General features: G+C 43.5%; 2 protein-coding genes across 3 annotated transcripts; one reads left to right on the forward strand and one right to left on the reverse strand.

Annotated features, from left to right (window-relative positions):
* The first annotated feature begins 3,260 nt into the window (after nucleotides 1–3,260).
* Nucleotides 3,261–12,950, forward strand: NRROS (negative regulator of reactive oxygen species). 2 transcript variants are annotated; one of them, XM_083613801.1, is made up of 3 exons: nucleotides 3,261–3,776; nucleotides 6,374–6,485; nucleotides 8,592–12,950. In XM_083613801.1, the coding sequence occupies exons 2-3, from the start codon at nucleotides 6,390–6,392 to the stop codon at nucleotides 10,542–10,544; spliced, it is 2,049 nt and encodes a 682-aa protein (XP_083469927.1). In that variant the 5' UTR covers nucleotides 3,261–3,776; nucleotides 6,374–6,389; the 3' UTR covers nucleotides 10,545–12,950. The 2 variants fall into 2 exon arrangements, with proteins under 2 accessions (XP_083469927.1, XP_083469928.1); XM_083613802.1 differs by lacking the exon at nucleotides 3,261–3,776 and adding an exon at nucleotides 3,935–4,172.
* A 4,372-nt stretch (nucleotides 12,951–17,322) lies between these two features.
* CEP19 (centrosomal protein 19) lies at nucleotides 17,323–19,504 on the reverse strand. Its single transcript, XM_083613979.1, has 2 exons — nucleotides 19,371–19,504; nucleotides 17,323–18,712 (listed from the first exon to the last, which is right to left on the reverse strand). The coding sequence occupies exons 1-2, from the start codon at nucleotides 19,498–19,500 to the stop codon at nucleotides 18,354–18,356; spliced, it is 489 nt and encodes a 162-aa protein (XP_083470105.1). The 5' UTR covers nucleotides 19,501–19,504; the 3' UTR covers nucleotides 17,323–18,353.
* Between the last annotated feature and the right edge of the window lie 494 nt (nucleotides 19,505–19,998).

The following is a 19,998-nucleotide window of genomic DNA, read 5'->3' on the forward strand; positions in this document are numbered from 1 at the left end:
GTTCTTAACCTGAAGCACCACTTTAGCTAATGGGATCTCCTGCTGCCACTGTGCCGCCGGAGCACGATTTCTGTTCTCATCCTGAAGCAAAGTTCTTAACCTGAAGCACTGTTTCTGGGTTAGCGGAGTCTGTGACCTGAAGTGTATGTAACCTGAAGCGTATGTAACCTGAAGCGTATGTAACCCGAGGTACCACTGTAACTCCTTTGCTTTGGTGGGCAAGGGAGGAGGTGGAGTTTTTCACAGGCAGTCAATAACTTGCAAGGATTCTAATTGCAAAACAAACATGAACCAAAATTATTGTTTCTGTTTTAGGGAAGTAAGTGCTACTGTTTTTGAGAGGCTGAATAGTTTTTGAAAGAGGAAAAACTACATGCACTCAGAAGCAAGGCTATTTTTGTGTGTGATGTCTTAAAAACCTTGATGTACATAAGGAGGGCCTGCTGGATCAGACCGATGGCCCATCAAGTCCAACATCCTGTTCTCGGTGGCCAACCGGATGCCTGTGGGAACCCCCCCCCCCCGGCACAAGAACACTCTCTCCCCTCCTGTGGTTTCCAGCAACTGATGCAGTATGAGTTCCCTAAAAAAATTGCATGAATGTGTAGTATGGCTTAATCCCCCACCATTTTAAAATGAATTTTAAGGAAACAACTAGAGAACTCAAAGCAGGCCATCTCCAACTGCAACTTTACAGGCAGAACAGCCCTGTTTAGCTACTCTGTAAATGGTACTTAAAGAAGGCACAATTCTCAAAGTGTTGTAGAAAGTAAGTTTACCACTTCCACAGTGTGGTATTTATTTGACAAAATTTATATACCTGTTTAAAAGAAAGGCAAGTGGTTTACAATAACATTATTATATATATATTAAAATTATAAATAAAACAGTTAAAATGGGTATTAAAAATATTCAAAAGGTTATTAAAATAAACAGCAGCTAAAATAACAAGATGTAACTTTTGCCTGTCTGGGTAGGCTTTTCTAAACAAAAATGTTTTAACCAGGCACTGGAAAGACTACAGTGAAGATGCCTGCCTGATGCCTATAAGCAGGGGCTTCCAAAATGTAGGGCTGCAACACTTAGACACTGGTTTTTTACAAGGGCAGAACAAGTATTGTGTGACTTCCAAAACAGTGCCCATTCTGCAGATTGAAGCAATCAAGTTGGCATGCGTGGGGTAAGGTGTAAACTGGCCTCAAGGTAATGTGGCCCAGTAGCAAATAGGCAAATGGCACAGATCTCTGAGCAATCAACTGATGTCTCAGACACTGGAATCATTTACAGTGCCTCTGTCTTGCCAGGATTAAAGCTCAGCTTATTTTTTCTCACCCATCCCACCACTGCATCCAGGTGCCCAGGGCCTGCAGAGCATTTATTGACTCAAAGGTTATGGAGGAGTAGAGCTCAGTGCAGGGTCAGATTTAGGTTTGATGAGGCCCTAAGCTACTGAAGGTAATGGGGCCCTTGCATGTCCACCTGTCCTTTGTCAACAACAAATTGCTGCTGTTTTTTGTGTTGAATATATGCTATATGGTAATTTATGGACCTAATAGGTATCTAAAGCCATTTGCACATGTTGCCATGCAACCAGTCCAGGCAGAATGTAGGCACCCTATATATAGAAATGAGCAAACCAGTGATATTTTAGGGAGCAGCCTAGCAGACGGGGCCCGTTACTTACATCATAGGAGCCTACACAACACAAAACACTGTTGCTGTATGTAGGTTTTGTTTTATTTTATTTTTTATCTTATATTTTGGAAATGTACATCCAGTTTTTTCCCCTTTAATTTTTTTGGGGGGCCCCAAGAGAGTGGGGCCCTAAGCTATAGCTTGTTTAGCTTATACATAAATCCGGCATTGGCTGAGGGTCATCAGTGCACTCAAGGCACCTTGCCCCAAAGCTCCTTCTAATGACCTCTCCCAGCGGCTTCATGTAGATATTAAATAACATTGAGGATAGAATAGTATCATGCAGCATCCCACTAGACTAACCACTAGAGAGCCCCAAAGCACTACCCCAGTGCTACTGTCTGGACACTGTCCTGCGGGGTAGACCAGGCCCTCTATAACACAGTGCCCCCTAATTCCAACTCCACGGAGCTGGTCTAGGAGGATGCCGTGGGGAATGGTACCAAAACAGATGGAGAACCCGGAGCAAGGTCACACTCCTCTCGTCCCATTCTCAGGGAGACCAAGCCCAACTCAGCCCCATGGCCAGGACTGAAGCCAGAGTGGAGCAGTTTTAAATAATCTGCGTCATTCAAGAGTACTTGCAGCTGCCTCACCACAATTCTCTTTGCCACCATTCCAAGAAGAGGGTATGAGTCTTTAGAGGCTCATAAGAATAGTTACTTCTGTTAATCAAGCTAAGAAACAGAAACTATGCAATGCCAAACATGTCATGTTTATCTGTTTCTCTCTTTACTAGGATGGGTCGTATGTTCTGAAACAACTACTTCACACCCTTTGACCCCCCCTTCCTTTGTGGGCCCTGCCGCTAACTTAATTTCTAAATGAGAGGTGCTAGGATTTCGATCTGTCTTGAAGGCATGCTTGCCGTAGGTGGAGGTCACTCTCTCATGGGCACGTTCTCTCTGAGGGCTGAATCTCAGTTCCCATTTTGTACTCTGGGATGGACATCCTTGCAAATCTTCTTAACTATGAAGAATGGCGTTTTGCTTGGGAAAATCCACAGAAGCAGCAAGTGGGAAAGGATCAGGAATCTGCTTTTGTGGGTTTTGCTGGGGGGGGGGCGGGAAAGTGGCAATGTTACTGTAAAATATGCTTGTGCTATTCTTAGCTGGTGTATTTTATCCCTGGGGACAAAATATGGATAAAATAAAAGAAGAGGTAGTGTCTTTTCAGGTTCTACTATACACACTGAGGAAAATCATCTTGATGTTCAAAGAGTGGCTACATTCAACTTACGGTGTGTATGATTACAGGGACTGTTCCTTTTGGTCAGGGTTTTACAGCTTCTTGGAGACACCACCTAATGATGTTTTTGGAACTCTGGCAACACTTTTTGTCCTCTTCCCAACCAACACTGATAGGAACAAAAACAACAAAGAGCCTGATTGCACCTTAAGGGCTGCATGCAACACAGCACATATTGAAAAAAACATTTACCCTCTCCCGCAAAAGAATCCTGAGAACTAATTTACCCCTCCCAGAGCTACAATTCTCAGCACCCATGACAAATTACAGTTCCTAGGATTATTGGGGCATGTGTTCTTTAAATGTGCTTTAAATGTAAGGTGTGCATGTAGCCCTCGCACATGAATTATTATGCCATAAAATGTATTACAGCAAAATTTGGTCTGCAGAAGTAGTCCCTAGTCCACAAATCCTTATGCCGCAATGAATTTGTTAGTCTTTAAGTGCCACAGGACTCTTATTTTTCTTTCTATATCGATAACAAAGCAGCAGTTGCTAATGGCTTCAAAGATTTGCCCTGCACAGCTTCCTTCCTCTCATTTCCCTTCTTCTCAGCTCCTTCTCATTTTCGAGTGGCTTGCACAGCCTCGACCTTTCAGTGTGCAACTGCTGAGCTCTGGCTGGGGGTTGCTGGGTGAAGCAACTGGCTCTGTGATCCATGTGACTGCAGTTTCCGTTGCTTAGTTCCTTCCGCAAGTTCTAAAATAATCTGATATTAAGTGAGAGGGCAAACAGCTAATTTTAATATTATTTGTAGAGATACAGCAAGAAAATAGGGCAAGGGCTGGAGCAGAATGAACGTCCCAGAGCTGAGCGTATTGCTCCTACCCCCGGTGAGTAAGAACCTCAAGATTTGCCTCCATTCTTTGCCTGAAAAAGGGGTGCGGGGGTGGGTGGGTGATGGTAACCAAAAGGAACCATTCAACAGCTGCTAGCTGCTGTTTCATTCTGAACACCTACACTGCAAAAAGGCAGTCGGCATTTTGCGGCGTGGTTGAGCTCACCAAGAACGTGTATCAGTTCCATGTGGTGTGGTTCTGGGAGTACACGATGGAGGCTTCTGTAATACAGAGGTGCTTCATGAAATAGATATATGAAGGGGAGATAAGGCAGCGAGGTGGTTGCTGAGAACTCTCCAGTCTCACTCCAAGGCATCTGCCACTCAACGTCTTTGAAGAGTTACAGGGCATCAAGAGCGCAAGGACCAAACTGAGAAGGCAGGACAGATGGTGAGTGAAGTCCTTAAAGGCCTTTGTGATGGCAAAGAAAAAGAGTCATTAAGCAGGGGAGGAACTTGGGGTCAATAACTTCGCTAGTCATTGGCAAGGTGAGAAAGTATGCTGGGGATCCCTGCTTTGACAGTCAATCCACTTTGTAAAATTAAAAAAGCTTCATGCCTAACTAATATATAGTCTCAGAAATAAATCTCCTTACTAGGTCAAAAAATCAGTCTTGCTTTTCCTCTTAGAGGACTATGAATACTTTCAGGAATGGGACAAATATGTTGGAGGAAATGGTATGATGAGAACAAAGGGTTAATCCCCCCTCCCTCAGCAGCACTGCTCTGCTCCACCAAGCAGCCCCTCCACCCACAGCTACCTTTCAGTAAAATTAAACATGTCAATCCAATCATGGATCTCTAATGTCAAATGGGGTTTGGCCTTATACTTCCACTTGGAGGCAAGATCATTTCCAGAGAGCTAAGCGTTCACAGAATGTGCCCCACTTTTGCCTTTAGTAAACAGGTTTTGCAAAACGCACTTGACCAGAAGTGACAGCTGGCTAGCAAAATATATGCGCACATCATCAGACCCAAGGGACGCGGGTGGCACTGTGGGTTAAACCACAGAGCCTAGGACTTGCCGATCAGAAGGTCGCTGGTTCGGATTCCTGCGATGGGGTGAGCTCCCGTTGCTCGGTCCCTGCTCCTGCCAACCTAGCAATTCGAAAGCATGTCAAAGTGCAAGTAGATAAGTAAGTACCACTCCGGTGGTTCACCAGAAGCGGCTTAGTCATGCTGGCCACATGACCCGGAAACTGTACGGCGGCTCCCTCGGCCAGTAAAGTGAGATGAGCGCCACAACCCCAGAGTCGGTCACGACTGGACCTAATGGTCAGGGGTCCCTTTACCTTTACCTTACATCAGACCCAGCTTCAGATTTGGGGGGAAGCTGGGCAGGCTGCCCTTAGTAGCACCCAGTGCTGACCAGACCTGTTGCCAAGAACCTGCTGCTATGTCACCCTGCCTCCTCTGGGCATGGTGCTGCTGCTGCCACAATCAGCCCCCCCCCCCATATTTGCAAGCTTTGCTGGTGGCGGTAGCAGCACATGGGCCCCAGCAAATGCCTTAGAACAGTGGGTGTTGATGCTGGTCTGCATAACATTGGGAAGGGAAGGCTCCTTCAAATCACCTTTAACTTGGGTTATACACACATTAGCGGCTTAAAATGTAGTGAGGTCATTTTCCCCTGCTGTGCTTCTAGTGCTTTTTTACATTGTGGTACACACCAGATGCACATTACCTGATTTGTTTCACCGTGCCGAACTCCTATTTGGCAAAGCTTCCACTTACCTGTGCATGTGCACTTGCTGTCTCAAATGTGCACACCTTAGCTTAGCCGCAACTTATGCTTTCAAATAGGATGGAAGCTGGTTTGGGAAAAACAACAGTGTTTCTCAAGAAGCTACAGGAGACAAATGGATTGTGGCTAGCATTATGTGTACTCGGGTTCAAACGGCAACAGTGGGAGTGTACTGGAGCCGAAGTAAATCGCAACGGGTATACAGCCTTCTTTAAAATTAATGTTCCAGCCCCAAGCTGTTTATGGTTAATCTTTCTGGGCCTGTGGGCACCATGCACATACCACAACTCCACACACACTGCAACCAACACTCACTCACTCACTCACTCACTCACTCACTCACTCACTCACTCCCCACCAGCAATTAGGTTTCTAAAAAGTCTTCTGCTGGCTACAATACAAGATTCCTTTCAAACCCAAGGAGAAGAGGCAGGGTAGGGGCTCCTATGCGCCAGGGAAGGTCTTTGCATGTGCTTGTGTGACGTGGGCACCACATTGGCAACTCATGGTTTATAAGGAAGGCCTTTGCAGTCATTCCTGATCAAAGCAAGCAGCTGCCCACTTGTGCACAAAAACTGATTAAGAATAGCCAATGTGATCTGAAAAGTGTGCTTGCACACCAGAGGGTCAGATGTGGGGAAGGCATGTGCGTTGCACAAATAAATTAACAGATTTTGGTGTATGAAAAGTTTGAGAACAAATACGCATATGGCATAAATTGCGTGGAAGAAGCCTTGGGATGTCTGCTTTCTGGTAAGCATCTGGTTCTTTCTGTAATACAAAATACAATAAACTGTCAATACTGCCCTTTAAAACATATATTTGCCCTGCTTTGTGTCTCTTTGCAGGAGTCCTGCTGTTGAAATGGCACTAATAGCCCTGAGTATCTTCGTGTGGATAGCTTTCCTAGATACAGGATGGGGAAGCAAACCTGCAGCCTACCACAGCCTTTGCAGACTGGTGAGTCTGTCTTCTATCAACTTTCTTTTCTTCGTTTATTTTGAACCATGTGTCAGCAACTCCAGGGGTCCACAAATGACACTGGGTTGTATTCACCAAGCTTCTCCCATTAGTACAAGGGCTTCCACCTGTGCAAAAAGGACTTCTTCTCCCTCTTTTCTCCCTGCATGCCCCCTACCCATCCCACAAATCTGTTTTGGGGGTTTCCCCAACCCTCCAAGAAGATTTTGGAGGCATGGGGGACATGCAGTGAGAGAAAGTCCCGTTGTGCATCTAGAAGTCCTTGTGCCAACTGGACAACTTCATTGGATACAACCCAATATTATCCTGTTTTTATTGTAATTATTGTTATAGATTTTATATATGTATATAGTTTTAATTCTATCAATGTTTAATTGTATTTAATGATAGATCTTTCTATGTTTTTAACAACAACAGCAACAACTAATTAATAATAATGAATAAAACTTTTATTATTTGTACCCCACCCATCTGAGTAGGTTGCCCCAGCCACTCTGGTGGCTCTAGGTGTAAATATGTGTCACAGATCACGTCTGCATTGCCCTGGCAACCTCTGTTCCCCCACTAAGTCACAACAATATTAAAGATCACAACAAATTGCAATTGCTGGGTTGAATCTACACCTGATTTCTTCTGCTACATTAGCAGACAGTGCCGTCTTAACCCGGGGGTGCAAGGGGTGCGGTGCACCTGGGTTCCAAATTCTGGGGGGCACCAAATGTATATGGGGGCGCACTAAATGTATACCTACTATACACCGGACACTCTCTACCAGTGGCAGTGAAAAGCAATGGAACGAAAGTCCCTGCCCCCCTGCTCCGTCGCTCTGTTACTACCTAGCATTATGAAACAAGCAGTTATTTCCACTGCGTCGTTGTTACAGGTGAGCGATTTTCCTCCCCTGAAAAAGATCAACAACTGTGGCTTCCCCCCTCCCCAAAAAAGCTCAACAACTTTGAGTTGCCCCCTGCCAAATCTGGGGCAGCTAAACTAAATTTGGGGGTGCTGGGTGGATCTTTGCACCCTGGCAGCACATATGCTAAAGACGGCCCTAGTAGCAGAGCAAGTGTTACAAATTTCCCATAATCTGATAATAGCTTGATCACTTTTTCCACACCATCCAGACTTGCATGGTTATTCAGAATGAAAGAGAAAAATCTAATTCTTGCAGGGCCATAGAGTTTACAATAAAGGAAGTAGCAGAAATGTTCTCTTTGGTAGTTTGTCCATAGGCTCAAAAAAGCAGATACCTTAGATTGTTTTGTGCTGTTCATGACGGGTGGTATTGCTGGAAAGCAAAGCCTTGTCTTTATAAGTGGCTCTGCATTTGTTCAGATCATCCTTAGAAATGTTTCTAAAAGATCACAAGTCAGGTTTGTTGTGTATTCAGAAATTCTGCACGGGCAAAGAAAAAAAGGTAGAAATGGTTCTGACTTCAGAACTTGAGACTCTCAGCTTTCATTTCTAAAAGAGAAGATTTCTAGCCCTTGGAGAAAGAAATGTAGGGTTGAAAGGTGGGTAATGGCTGGTAGAAATTCAGAAGCTAGAAGCGTGGCTTGAATGAGATTTTCTATGGTTAGGAGACAGGTTTCAGTGTTGCCACAAACATCAGAGCTCCTTCCTTTTTAGATTAAATGTGCAAATTTGTCTCATGAATATTAGTTCCCAGAACTTGTTTTTCTTAGTGCGAATTTGGGTGGGTTACCATAACGAAGATTCTGTTTTCTTTAGAGGGCAGAGCACATACAGCTCTGAAAATATTGTTATGGAAAACATTTACTGTCAAAGTGTTTTATCCATTAAACTATCTTTGCCCAATATTGTCCACACCAACTGGCAGGAACTCTCCAAGATATCGGGCAAAGATCTCTCCCAGCTCCCTGAGATACTTCACAGGATATGCCAGAACTGAACCTGTGATCTTTTACATGCCAAATATGTGCTCAGTCCCTAGCATTTTAACTTGGAATCTACAGGGCTTGAGTTAAGCCCTTTGTTTACTGTGCTCATTTGAAGTGCAGTATGGCTTTAGTAGCTGGGCCCACCTTTTTTCATCCCATACATCTCTTTCTTTTTCTGCTGCAGGAAGAGAGAACTGCAGACTGCAAAGGCAGGAGGCTGAGCTCTGTCTCACAAGACTTGCCTCCTGGAACAATGGAGCTCTTCCTGGATGCAAATGTTATACAGACCCTAAAGAATGCATCTTTAGTAAGGTATCAAGCCATGCAGAGCCTCAGTCTGTGTGAGAATGGGTTGGAGCTCATTGAGCCTGGGGCTTTCCTTGGTACCAGGAGCCTCAGTAGTCTATCTCTGGCCAACAATGCCCTCTCTGTGAACTATTCTGCAACAGCAGCTGCTCTGGGGACTTTGCCTGCCCTGAGGAAGCTGGACCTATCTGGAAATCTGCTCAATGAAGCTATGATGGCCACCCTGATCCAGGATTTGTCCTCTCTAGAATCTTTGTCCTTGGCCTGGAACTCCATCATGAGGCTGGATGACTCTCACTTAAAAAATCTGCCCAGGCTGCAGCACCTAGATTTGCAGCACAACTACATATTTGAGATTGAGACTGGTGCCTTTGATGGTTTGCGATGGCTACAGCAGCTTAATCTGGCCTACAACTACATTCCTTGCATGGTGGAGTTTGACCTGACCCAACTCCAGATGCTAAATGTCAGCAACAATCAAATCGAGTGGTTCTTGGCTGCAGAGAATGATGCTGCCTTTGAACTAGAAACACTAGATCTTTCCCACAACCAGCTCCTCTTCTTTCCGCTGTTGCCCAAGCAAAATAAACTGAGAACTCTGCTGCTGATGCACAACCAATTGAATTTCTACAACAATATTTTCAATGACTCAGAGGGCACAGTGCAGCTGTTATTCCTGGATGGCAACATCACCAACATCACCACCCTTGACCTCTGGGCAGAAAACCATCATAGCAACCTCTCTTCCCTGCAGTTCCTAGACATGAGTTGGAACCAGCTCTGGTACCTTCCAGAAAGGTTTTTTGAAGGCATGTCTTCCCTTGCTCATCTGAACCTCAACCACAACTGCTTAGAGACATTACAGATACAGGAGAGTGACCTGCTAAGCACTCTCATTGACTTGGATCTCAGCTACAACCAACTTCAGGATCTGCAGATGAACTTGGACCATAGAAGCAGCTTAGCCAACCTCAGAACATTGAGTCTGAGCACCAACAGACTGCGTGGCTTGCCTGCTAAAATCTTTACTCACACAACAAAGATCACTACACTTGACCTCAGTAAAAACCCTATAAAGCTTTGTGCCTCACATGCTGCTGGAAGTCCCAGTTGCATAGATATCAGTAATGCTGGCACCATAAGGAATCTTTTCCTGTCTGGCTGTGACCTAGAAATACTGGACACCCACATCTTTCAGGGGACTTCTATAGCACACTTAGACCTTTCTGACAATCCCAGGTCACTACTTGATGGCTTAGGACCTCTGAAAGATGTTGCACAATCACTGCAGGTGCTCTATCTTAGGAACACTGGACTTTCTGCTGCAAGGACAGATATGGACTTCTCTGCTTTTCAGAAGCTGGTAAACCTAGATCTATCTGAAAATTCTCTGGCTAGCTTCCCTGAATCTTTAGCAGGCCTGGAACTGCAAATTCTGGATCTAAGGAGAAATCGTCTCCATGCCCTACCTCAGCACGCCATGCAGAAGCTTGGAAAGAGCTTACATGAGATCTACCTCAGCCAGAATCCCTATGACTGCTGCCAGCTGGGTTGGTGGGATGCCCTGCATGACCGTGACACTGTACACATTCTAGACTGGAATCAAGTCACTTGCAACTTTTCCTCTAAGTTCATCCGTGTAGCCAATTTGCCTGAATCAGTCATCCAGAATTGCAAGTGGCTAACGGCAGATATGACTCTGCTGCATCTGGTCCTTGTTCTTCCTACCTGTTTGGCCCTGCTAGTTGCCTTTGTTATCATCTTTCTGACTTTCAGGCAACGAATTCTTCAAATGGTGAAGAGCAGGTACAGAAGGTCCAGCCCTTATTGACTCTGGGGTGGTGTGAAGAAAACAGCCACTCGGACCCTCCAGAATGGGCATAGGTAGGACTGGGAAATCCTATTGGGTGATAATGCATCCATGAATGGGGCTCCAGGAAGCCACAGTGTGCGGCAATGCTTTATATGGCGTTGCCCAATGTGTGTAATAAAATGTCCTCGTATGTAGTTGGCAGGGATGGCATAGCACACAGTTCTGTGCAGAGACAAATGCAAGATAGTAATCCTGTTTAATGTTCACAATAGGAAGAAAAAGGCCTTTATAAACATGAAAGACAAGTGAAAGGCACTGATGCTGGGAACAAACCATGATGTTTGAATAAATGCAGCTCCCAAACAGGTGTAACTTCTTGGCCAAGCACTAACTAATTTTTTTTTCCTTTCAGGAGGAACACTTCCCCTACCCCCATCCCCATTTGTGGGCTTTAACCACATGCCAGTTGAAATACTCATATGACAGACCTAATGTTGGAGGGAACACTATGGGGCATTCCAAGGCCATCTCAGCAGTGTTGGCTACAGCACAGCTTCTCAACATGTGGAGGAGGTGCAATTCATAAAACGAGATGGTGCAGTATAAGGAAGCCATAACTTCGCTGCAGATGTGAATGGCATGTAGAAGACTATATGAAATGATTACCAACCTGGCACTTCTTACTCCAACTGACCCCCCAAGTGTTGTGTTGGAGTAGAGATGCAGGTGGCAATGCAAGCATCTTGCTGCCTACATGCTCCAAGACAGCTGTTTGATCATTAGCTGAAATTGCTATGGTTGCACACACAAGGAAGGGCAAGGGGAGAACAGATCAAAATCTGGACCCCTTCGTCCCCTTACCATGCTGTGCTCCAGTGCAGTGGTCCATCCCCTTTGACTGATCTCTCAAGCCAGAAGTGAGCTACAAAGTGCAGTGGGGTAAGAGCTTATTTCATTTTGTGTAGAGTAGTCACACCCATTTGATATGTGAGTGGGGCAAGCACATTTCAGCATAGACACGGTGACCCTGTATGTCTGGCTTGGCCCTCAGTGCATTATGTCAGGGTGGTTATGATAGCATTGTCAATAGCAAAAACGCATCAGTTCACAAAGAGATTGGCAACATCTGAAGATCTTTCAGAATTTCTTTTTTTTTAAAGGTTTCTAGTTCATTCCCCACTTGCTGTGTAAAATGTGTGGCCTGCTAAAGTTGTTAGGAGACCTTTGACAAACTGTACTAATGTGTGTTCTCGAAGCTACCAGCATGAGTTTGACCAAATTGCGGGAAGCAATGGAAGACAGGAGTGCCTGGTGTGCTCTGGTGCATGGGGTCACGAAGAGTCGGACACGACTAAACGACTAAACAACTAATGTGTGGTCTGAGATTCCCAGGATTCTTTAGGGGAAGCCATGACTGTTTAAATGGTGTAAGTGTGATTTAAATTCAAGGTGTAGACGTGATCCTAAATGACAGCAGTAAAAACAATGTAATGGAAGTGGGTGCCACAGGGCAAGAGCAGGGCTGCTGTACCAGAGGAAACTGGCATTCTCTTAGTAAGCAGCTTGTTTTTGGTATGTATGTGGATCAGCGCTAGCTGTTTGAGGCGTCCCTGTGGTAGAGGTTTACAGGCAGGAAAACCACATGCTGCGAAAACCTCAGGCTATGTTCTGAATCTGATGCCTGCACACCCTGCAGATGTGTGGGTGCATCTTGGTCAACTTTTCGTTCTGAAATGTAGGGTCAGGTTTCAGTTACCAATAAGTAATGCACAGTTCAAATGAAAGAAGAGGACAGTTTCGGATGCTTGCGTTTCACTTGGCCTCATGTCAATCACGAGGTAGTGCAACCTAAATATTATGTGCAGAGCTGTCCTCTTCACATACCTCATGAAGAATATTGTTTCCTGTGAAAAGTCTTGCATAATTAGCACACTCTTCAAGGCAGCACTACTAGGCTACTGTGACTGAGACTTATTTGTTTTATGTGCAGGATAAATAGAGAATAAATTCTAAGGCAGGAGTGGCTAAATATGTTTGGCCTGAGAGACACATTCAGCCTTGACCAATAGTGGTCATATGCCAGTGATGGATGTAGTCACCCCACATGATTGCATGAATACTCTTGCACATACTCATGTGCAACCATATAGGACACAGACACACAAAGTCTGACAAGCAGTCCCCCACCAAACATCTGGAGAGAGAGATTTAATTGTCTTTGTCCAGCACAGCACCATGCCAACTTTATTCTCTTCTCATTTTTCTGCCACTACAAAAATGGATGGGGTCTTGGGAGTGCCAGGAAAAGAATTATTTGTGGGAGCCAAGTCAGACTCCTGGATATAGAAACATTATGGTTGTAATGTTTAACTGTTGGATTGGTTAGGTTAATTAAAACTTTTAATAAAGGTGCCTTGAAAAGGAGATAGACTGTAATTGCTGGCATCTGTTCCTCCAAATGTTTTCATCGTTGCTGTCTCCAAACTGAGTATGGTGGTACAAGATGCCCTGTTATTTTTGATGTGCTGGGAGATGCCAGAAATGACTGTGCCTCTTTTCCTGTATTAGGCAGATGTCTTAGCTTCCTCTGTAGTATGATCAGTGAAGATTAGCTGGTTCTGCTTTTGTTAGAGGGAAAAAAATTACTCAGTTCAGGATGTGGTTAGCAGAATCGGCATCGGGTGTTGCCCAACAGAAAATTGGTAGGTGGTTAGAGAGAAAAAGGAATTAACTTCGCGTTTTATCTGATCAAAGTACACCGATGGAGAAACCACATCAGTTACAAGGAAAGCTAAAAGAAGTTCTGTGAAGGCAGGAGCTGAATCATCTGAAGGCCTGGGCTCATATCCCAAGCTTGTGGCTCAGACTGAAACCCTGATCTGGGGTGAGGGGGCTAGGGAATGGGATGGCCCAGGTTTTTGACAAGGAGCTGGTCTAGATTGGCTAGCCTTTGAGTCCTTTTGAACTTCTTGAGCCTAGAGGTCAGCACACTGAAAGCTTTCATGTGTGAATGAGGCACCGCCAGTCAACCACCAAGGGTACAATTTTCTGCTAACCTCAAACACAGCACTTTTCAGTGAAGCTGCTCCACATGTTTGACTTCAAGGCTGTGTACACACTATACCTTTAAAGTACACTCAGAACACGTTCGTTCTTTCTCAAAGAATTCTGGGCACTGTAGTTTTCCCCTCACAGAGTTACTTAGCAGCCTTAACATGCCTTTATATTACTACCTCCAGTTTCCTACAGTCCTCTAGATCGCAGGGGCGGGACTGGATCCAACTGGCAGGTCCCGCCCTTGTCTCCCCCACCTGCCAATCACTTGATGCTGCCGCGGTGTCAGGCGAGCTGTTCTTGCACGGCACAGTGCACAGAAGCCCTGATGATCAGCTGATAACCCGTACATTTAAAGCACATGACTTTCCCCAAAAGAATTATTGGAACTGTAGTTTACTTCTCACAGAGCTATAGTTCCCAGCACCCGTAATGAACTATAGTTCCCCACATAGTTTGGGAGGGGGAGTCACGCACTTTAAGTGCTTGGTACGTATGCAACCCAGATATGGAGTCTAGGTTTTCAACATGAGCCTACAGTGTGGGCCACATCAGTGCACTGCCGGGCTTTGTGCAGCAACAATATTCAGCCAGCTGAGCTTACCCTCGTGTATTTGGCTAGACTCCAGCTGCCTTTACCTCAGTGCTTCTTTACATTCTCTTTCGGTGGCTTTTCCCTTCTGCCGCACGATGTTGCCGCACTTTCTTTCTGCCACAAGTTTTCTTGCTGGTGTTTTATGTGGTCCATTTCTAGAATCTTTGTGAGAAGGAGGGGCATGGAACAGAGATTGAAGTGCCTCAAGGAAAAGCGGCGCAAAATAAATAAATAAATAAATAAATAAAGGTTTAAAATGCCATTAAAGAATGTGGCTCAACTGGCAAATCCCCCTCCATTTCATCTATTTCACAGACAGATTGATTTATCCCAAATGATTTGTGGCTGCTTTTGATCAGCCTAGTTTTCCCCGCCCCAAACGCTTTTGTCGATGAGGATTCCACAAAATCCTTCGATAGTTCTGTAATGCGATATAGAGATGCCTTTCAGGACCTAATTCCTAAAATAATTATTTTCCCACACTTATGCCCGTGTCCCACCCTCTAGCCACTAGTGCAATGCACACCAAATGATGGGAATGCATATGGAAATATAGCCAATAATGTGGGCTGTAGGAGTGAGTAGGTTTAATGCCAGCCCAAGCTTCCCTTCTGTATTCTCAGTCAGCTCTGATCTCCCTCCTTTCCCTTTCCTTCATTCCAACCTTTGCCTGCTGGCTTAGGACCAAACTAGATGCCCTGTTAATTGTGTGAATGCATTAATTGGCAGCAATGGAAGCCTCCCTTGAAATGCAAAGATAGTTTTGTCAGGATAACTGCAGATAGAGTTAAACTCCACCCCACCACCCCCAGTTTGCTTCTCCCAGTCATTCTCTCTTGACGTTTGTTACCTGCATCCTATTCCTAGGCCTCTTGGATGGTCTTATAAGCATCCCTTATTTGGACCACTTGCTTCCTTAATCCCTCCTTCCATTTCACTCCGCATCCTCTTATCTCCAGTTTCTGCTTCATTGCTGCCCTCGTGTGAGTTTCTTGCTCCTCTAAACTGATGGAGAATTTGTTTGTAATTTCATGAAAAATTGTCAAATTCCTACTTTTCAACAAATATGCAAAGCAAAACACAACTATCTTATGAAACTCACACTTCTCCAAATTTTGTGATGCAGTTCTCCAACCAAATATGGAAAAAATGCATATATTGTGTGGTGTAGTGGTTAAGAGTGATAGACTCGTAATCTGGGGAACCGGGTTCGCGTCTCCGCTCCTCCACATGCAGCTGCTGGGTGACCTTGGGCTAGTCACACTTCTTTGAAGTCTCTCAGCCCCACTCACCTCACAGAGTGTTTGTTGTAGGGGAGGAAGGGAAAGGAGAATGTTAGCCGCTTTGAGACTCCTTCGGGTAGTGATAAAGCGGGATATCAAATCCAAACTCCTCTTCTTCTTATTATTATTATTAGGGGGAAATGTACCTAAAAATCTATTTATGAGTCAAAATAACATATATAATTGCATTATGTAAGGGGTAATTGCTTCCAAACATGTGTGTATTAGGAGAAACATGCACTAAAATGCCGGTAAGTGTTCATGAGATTTTTTTAAAGGAAGAAATCGCAAACTGCTGTGGAAATGTAGAGAACTGAATTTAAGTTTGGGAAAGTGAGAAACCTAAGACTACTGAAACTGGCAGATTCATAGGTCCCTACTCTAAACAACGGGATTTGTGCTGCAAATATTTTTGGGCAAAGGAGTCTATGGATTGCAGCTTACTGAGAAACTGGTACTTTTTATGCATGCAATTTTTGGCAGCATCCACATATGACCATCATCATATAGTCAGCTGGCACATCTTTTACTTTTAATTTCCCCTTACTGCAGAAAAGTCAATTTTTTAATATAAAAAGTAACCTATTATACATCTACAATCACTGTAGGTATACAAGCTTGTTAACACATTTTGTGTTTGTGGTGATCATTTTCTGAGCAGGCTATATCCTCACACCCTACTTCCATTTATTCCTCATCTGAGTGCAGCCTAGCAATTCTGTGGCTGGCCGACCAAGTGGGAACATATCTGACCATTGCTGCATGCTGATTGGATGGTGTTCCAAAATTTAAACATCTGGGTTTGGAAAAAACGATCTCAATGCAGTACATGCAAGGGATGACCTTGAAGACTGTAACTGCAATACATACATTGGGATAATAATAATAATAATAATAATCATCATCATCATCATCATCTTTCACAATACTGTATCTCTTTGTCTTTCTTCTGATTGGGCTATTAGACATTTTAAATATAACTTAAACTTTGGCATCATAAAATAGGAAGGCAGCTGACATTCCCAGATGTACTCTTTTTATAATTAAAAAGGAGGTCCAGCATCTAGTGTTCATTTCTTTTATCATGTTGTAGTTAGAATGTAATTGACTTCACAAAGAAACTTTCTATCACAAGTATATGTCTTACTGAAAAAGGCCTCCTGTCAAGTAAATTTAAAAAAAAATCCAATTAATCAGTTTTAATACTTTTCCAAACACTAGAGACTGTACAGTGTCCAAGGAGCAATACAACTTATTCCTAAGCTGCTCTGTGCCTGGAGAGATACTTTTAAATGTTCTGAGGTTCCTGCAAAGTGAAGAAATTTGCCAAAAGTGAGTAGTTAAGTAATAAAACATTGCCCTCTGGAGACCAAATTTTATATATGTTTGAAATTTATAGTTTGCATACATGTGTCTTGGGGTACATTTTTGAATTTGAATGTGTGTGTGTTTGTGTGTATAAATATATATTTTGTGGTGTCTTCATGTATTCTCTGAGCCCAACTCACATACACACACCCTTTCCCAAACTGAGTTAAAATTCTACAGAATGGGACCCACAACAGGGTCAATAAACAAGAGAACTGCATTGGTGAAGCATCAGAAGTGCCTTTTCAGTTTCACATTGTTTTAGCTGGACTCCCAGCTATGGAGGTGAAACTGAGAAGGGAAAACTAGTGCACATTTATTACACTATTCAGTAGCTCACCTGCAGGGCCCGTAGAAAAAAAAAATACAGTGGCTAACACATTCTTTAGGCAGACTCAATAACCTTTTCTAAAAAGTAGTCTATTGTTGCCATGATTTCATACACCTGTCATTCTTGTTATCAGACATCATTTAATTCTGTCAACATTACCGACTCTTTCAGTTTTTCAAAATTACTTTATTGGACAGTTGTTTCTTCAGGTCTGACTACATAAAAATGGAAACAGAAAGCATATAATTTTAATATCACAATAAAGCATCCATTATTAGCACCACATAAAAGACTAACTGAAACAGAACAATCCTAACAATCCTAAGTTAGTGTCTGTTTGATTCTGTGGCAAAGGAATAATCACTTCCTTCGCTCCAATCAAGGTAGAAAGGGGGAGAGCAGTTTTTCCCCTGCCTCCTCCCCTATTACTTTTATATGCTAGCAGTGCTTTCTGCTAATGTAGTAAGGACTCCCTCTTTGCTAGCACAATGCTGCTTAATGTTTCTAATGGCCTCTCAGCTGGCTTTAGGACTGCTCGTTAATTTGACTTCTAAATCATTCTTTATCACACCCCAAAAACCCCATGTTAACAATAACTTAAGAGCATTAGTTTCAACACAGCCCTGCATACTTAAAAATAAATGGTTTCACTGTGATTCCCCAAAAGCAATTCTTTAAAAACAAAAACAAAAAAACAACGGTATCACTTCAGTGTGAAACAGTAATATTAAACTATCAAATATTGTAGCTCATATTCTGATGCATTAAAAAAAAATAGAGAGGTAACTGAAAGTTTGGAAGTTCAACGGACAAACTGGCACCTCTGGTAATTAAACAACATTGCAAAACAATAAATATGACATCAATTACTTGCAGAGTTAATTTTTTTGCAAAGTTAATGCTGCAGTGTGAAGTACTAAAGTAGATCCATTGTTTTACTTACAACGGCAAAGAACTAGCATACAGTCTATATAAAATTCTTTTGAGCCTGCTTGTATCTTTTTCATTAAGCACCTCCAAACACTTTTTCATTAACATGTTTACATTTTTTTAAAAAATGTAAGTCTTGATCTAATTTCACAGTATAAAATGTAGCAGCTGACTGATTACTCAAGTTTGGTTGCTAAAATATGAAGGGGCATGAGATATATATTCCCAATATGAGAAGATTCTTCAATCCACGGCTTGATTATGGATCAAAACTCATCATCTGATTCATCATCCCACTCACAGGCTTCAAGCTCTTCTTGTGGGAACTTCACCTCTATGTTGTAGACAAAATCAGGGTCATCTTTCTTTTTCCTGTTCTTTTCAAACAATGCATCCATAATTTCTTTCCTTTTGGCTAGCTCCTTGTCATCTAGTTTGTTCAGGTCCTCTTCTGGGTCAATTGTTTCTTCCCGCTGAATTTGCTCCAGACCCTGAGTCAGATTTTGTCCCCCCAACTGGCATCTCAGCAAATTGTGTAATTTTTGTAGCTGTTCCATTGAGACACCTTCTAAATAAGTCTTGTGCCGAGGATTATTCTTTAGCTGTTCTGCTGCCCTGCTGCAATCTACACCAATGAAAAGACAAAAAGGCCAGGTAACAAAAAATCATAATTTTGTTTATTTGTAAATATGCATTTTAAAACGTTTTTCCTAAAGCTAATCCGGAAATATATGTCTCTGAGGACTATTTCCCACCTCTTTCTCACCTATTTGTGAGGAACAGAGGGAGATGCGGACTATATATATATCACACCTGCTGCCTTCTGTAGAGTGAAAAGCCAAATTCCACTATAAAACGCACAAAAGCTTAAGAACTAAATGGCTGAAGCAGTACCTTTCTCAAACACAATCCTGAATGTGGTCATGTGCATTCAATGATAACTAAACAATGTGTAGTTTACAGATTGTTGCCAGTATTGCCACCTATGCTTAAGGAATTATTCCTTTCCCCCTGTATATTGGATTGTCCACCATCTCCAGTGCTGAGCTGCTAGATCAGGCTTCATCAACCTGGTGCCCTCCAGACGTTTTGGACTACAACTCCCATCAGCCTTAGCCAACAGCCACTCATTGGAGCTGATGGGAAGTGTAGTTCAAAACATCTGGACAGCACCAGTTTGGTGAAGGTTGTGCTAGACAAACTCCTGTGGTGGCAGCAGTATCTGAACTTGCCTATTTTGGGGGAGGGACCAGCGATAGGTTAGAAAAATAAGCATGCTATACCTGAGAACTTGGAGAAATTCCGGATAGGCATGATGCGCTTGCGTATATTATTCCTGAGCTGATCTTCATAGATTAAAACAATAGAGGGAGGGTTTAATTTGATGCCGCACTTCTTTGCCACGTAAGACATCCTGCTGTAGACTCACTCAGAAGACACCACATTCATTCATGCCCAGTGAACCAACTTTTTTATTTTGGTAAGCTATTGAGACACGTTAGCGGTGTTTAAAAGGAGCAAGAAGTTTAAAACCGCTTATGAAACAGGATCCCACTTCAGATATTAAAAACTGCCAGTGGCTTCACAACGGCATGCTTGAGTGGCACTGTGCACTCAATAGCGAAACTCGTATTTCGCCACCTAGGAGAGCATCCCTCTCAGACCCCATTCAGCGCCTCAGCTTTTCAAAACAGATTGTTTCCAAAGGCGAGCAGGGCGACTAAGGCAGGCGAAGGAGAAACCGAGTCCCGGCCTCTGCCCGGCCTGCGCACGCACCGCGGCTCCTCCTTCTTCCGAGGCCCCAAGGACCTCACTGCTTCTTCCTATTTTCCTCTGCATCGGCTGCAGCAGCAGCGTGGCGCACGCGCGCCAGCATCCCACTCGTCACCATGACAACGGCTCAGCGCCGCC

This window comes from Podarcis filfolensis, assembly GCF_964270895.1.
Source record: "Podarcis filfolensis genome assembly, chromosome: 5".
Classification (NCBI taxonomy): domain Eukaryota; kingdom Metazoa; phylum Chordata; class Lepidosauria; order Squamata; family Lacertidae; genus Podarcis; species Podarcis filfolensis.

Excerpts from the sequence above, each read along its gene's own strand:
- CEP19 (XM_083613979.1), bottom strand. The coding sequence starts at position 19,500 with ATGTCTTACGTGGCAAAGAAGTGCGGCATCAAATTAAACCCTCCCTCT. Across the intron at positions 18,713-19,370 it reads GAATTTCTCCAAGTTCTCAG|ATTGCAGCAGGGCAGCAGAA; the intron begins GTATAGCATGCT and ends TCATTGGTGTAG.
- NRROS (XM_083613801.1), top strand. The coding sequence starts at position 6,390 with ATGGCACTAATAGCCCTGAGTATCTTCGTGTGGATAGCTTTCCTAGAT. Across the intron at positions 6,486-8,591 it reads ACCACAGCCTTTGCAGACTG|GAAGAGAGAACTGCAGACTG; the intron begins GTGAGTCTGTCT and ends TTTCTGCTGCAG.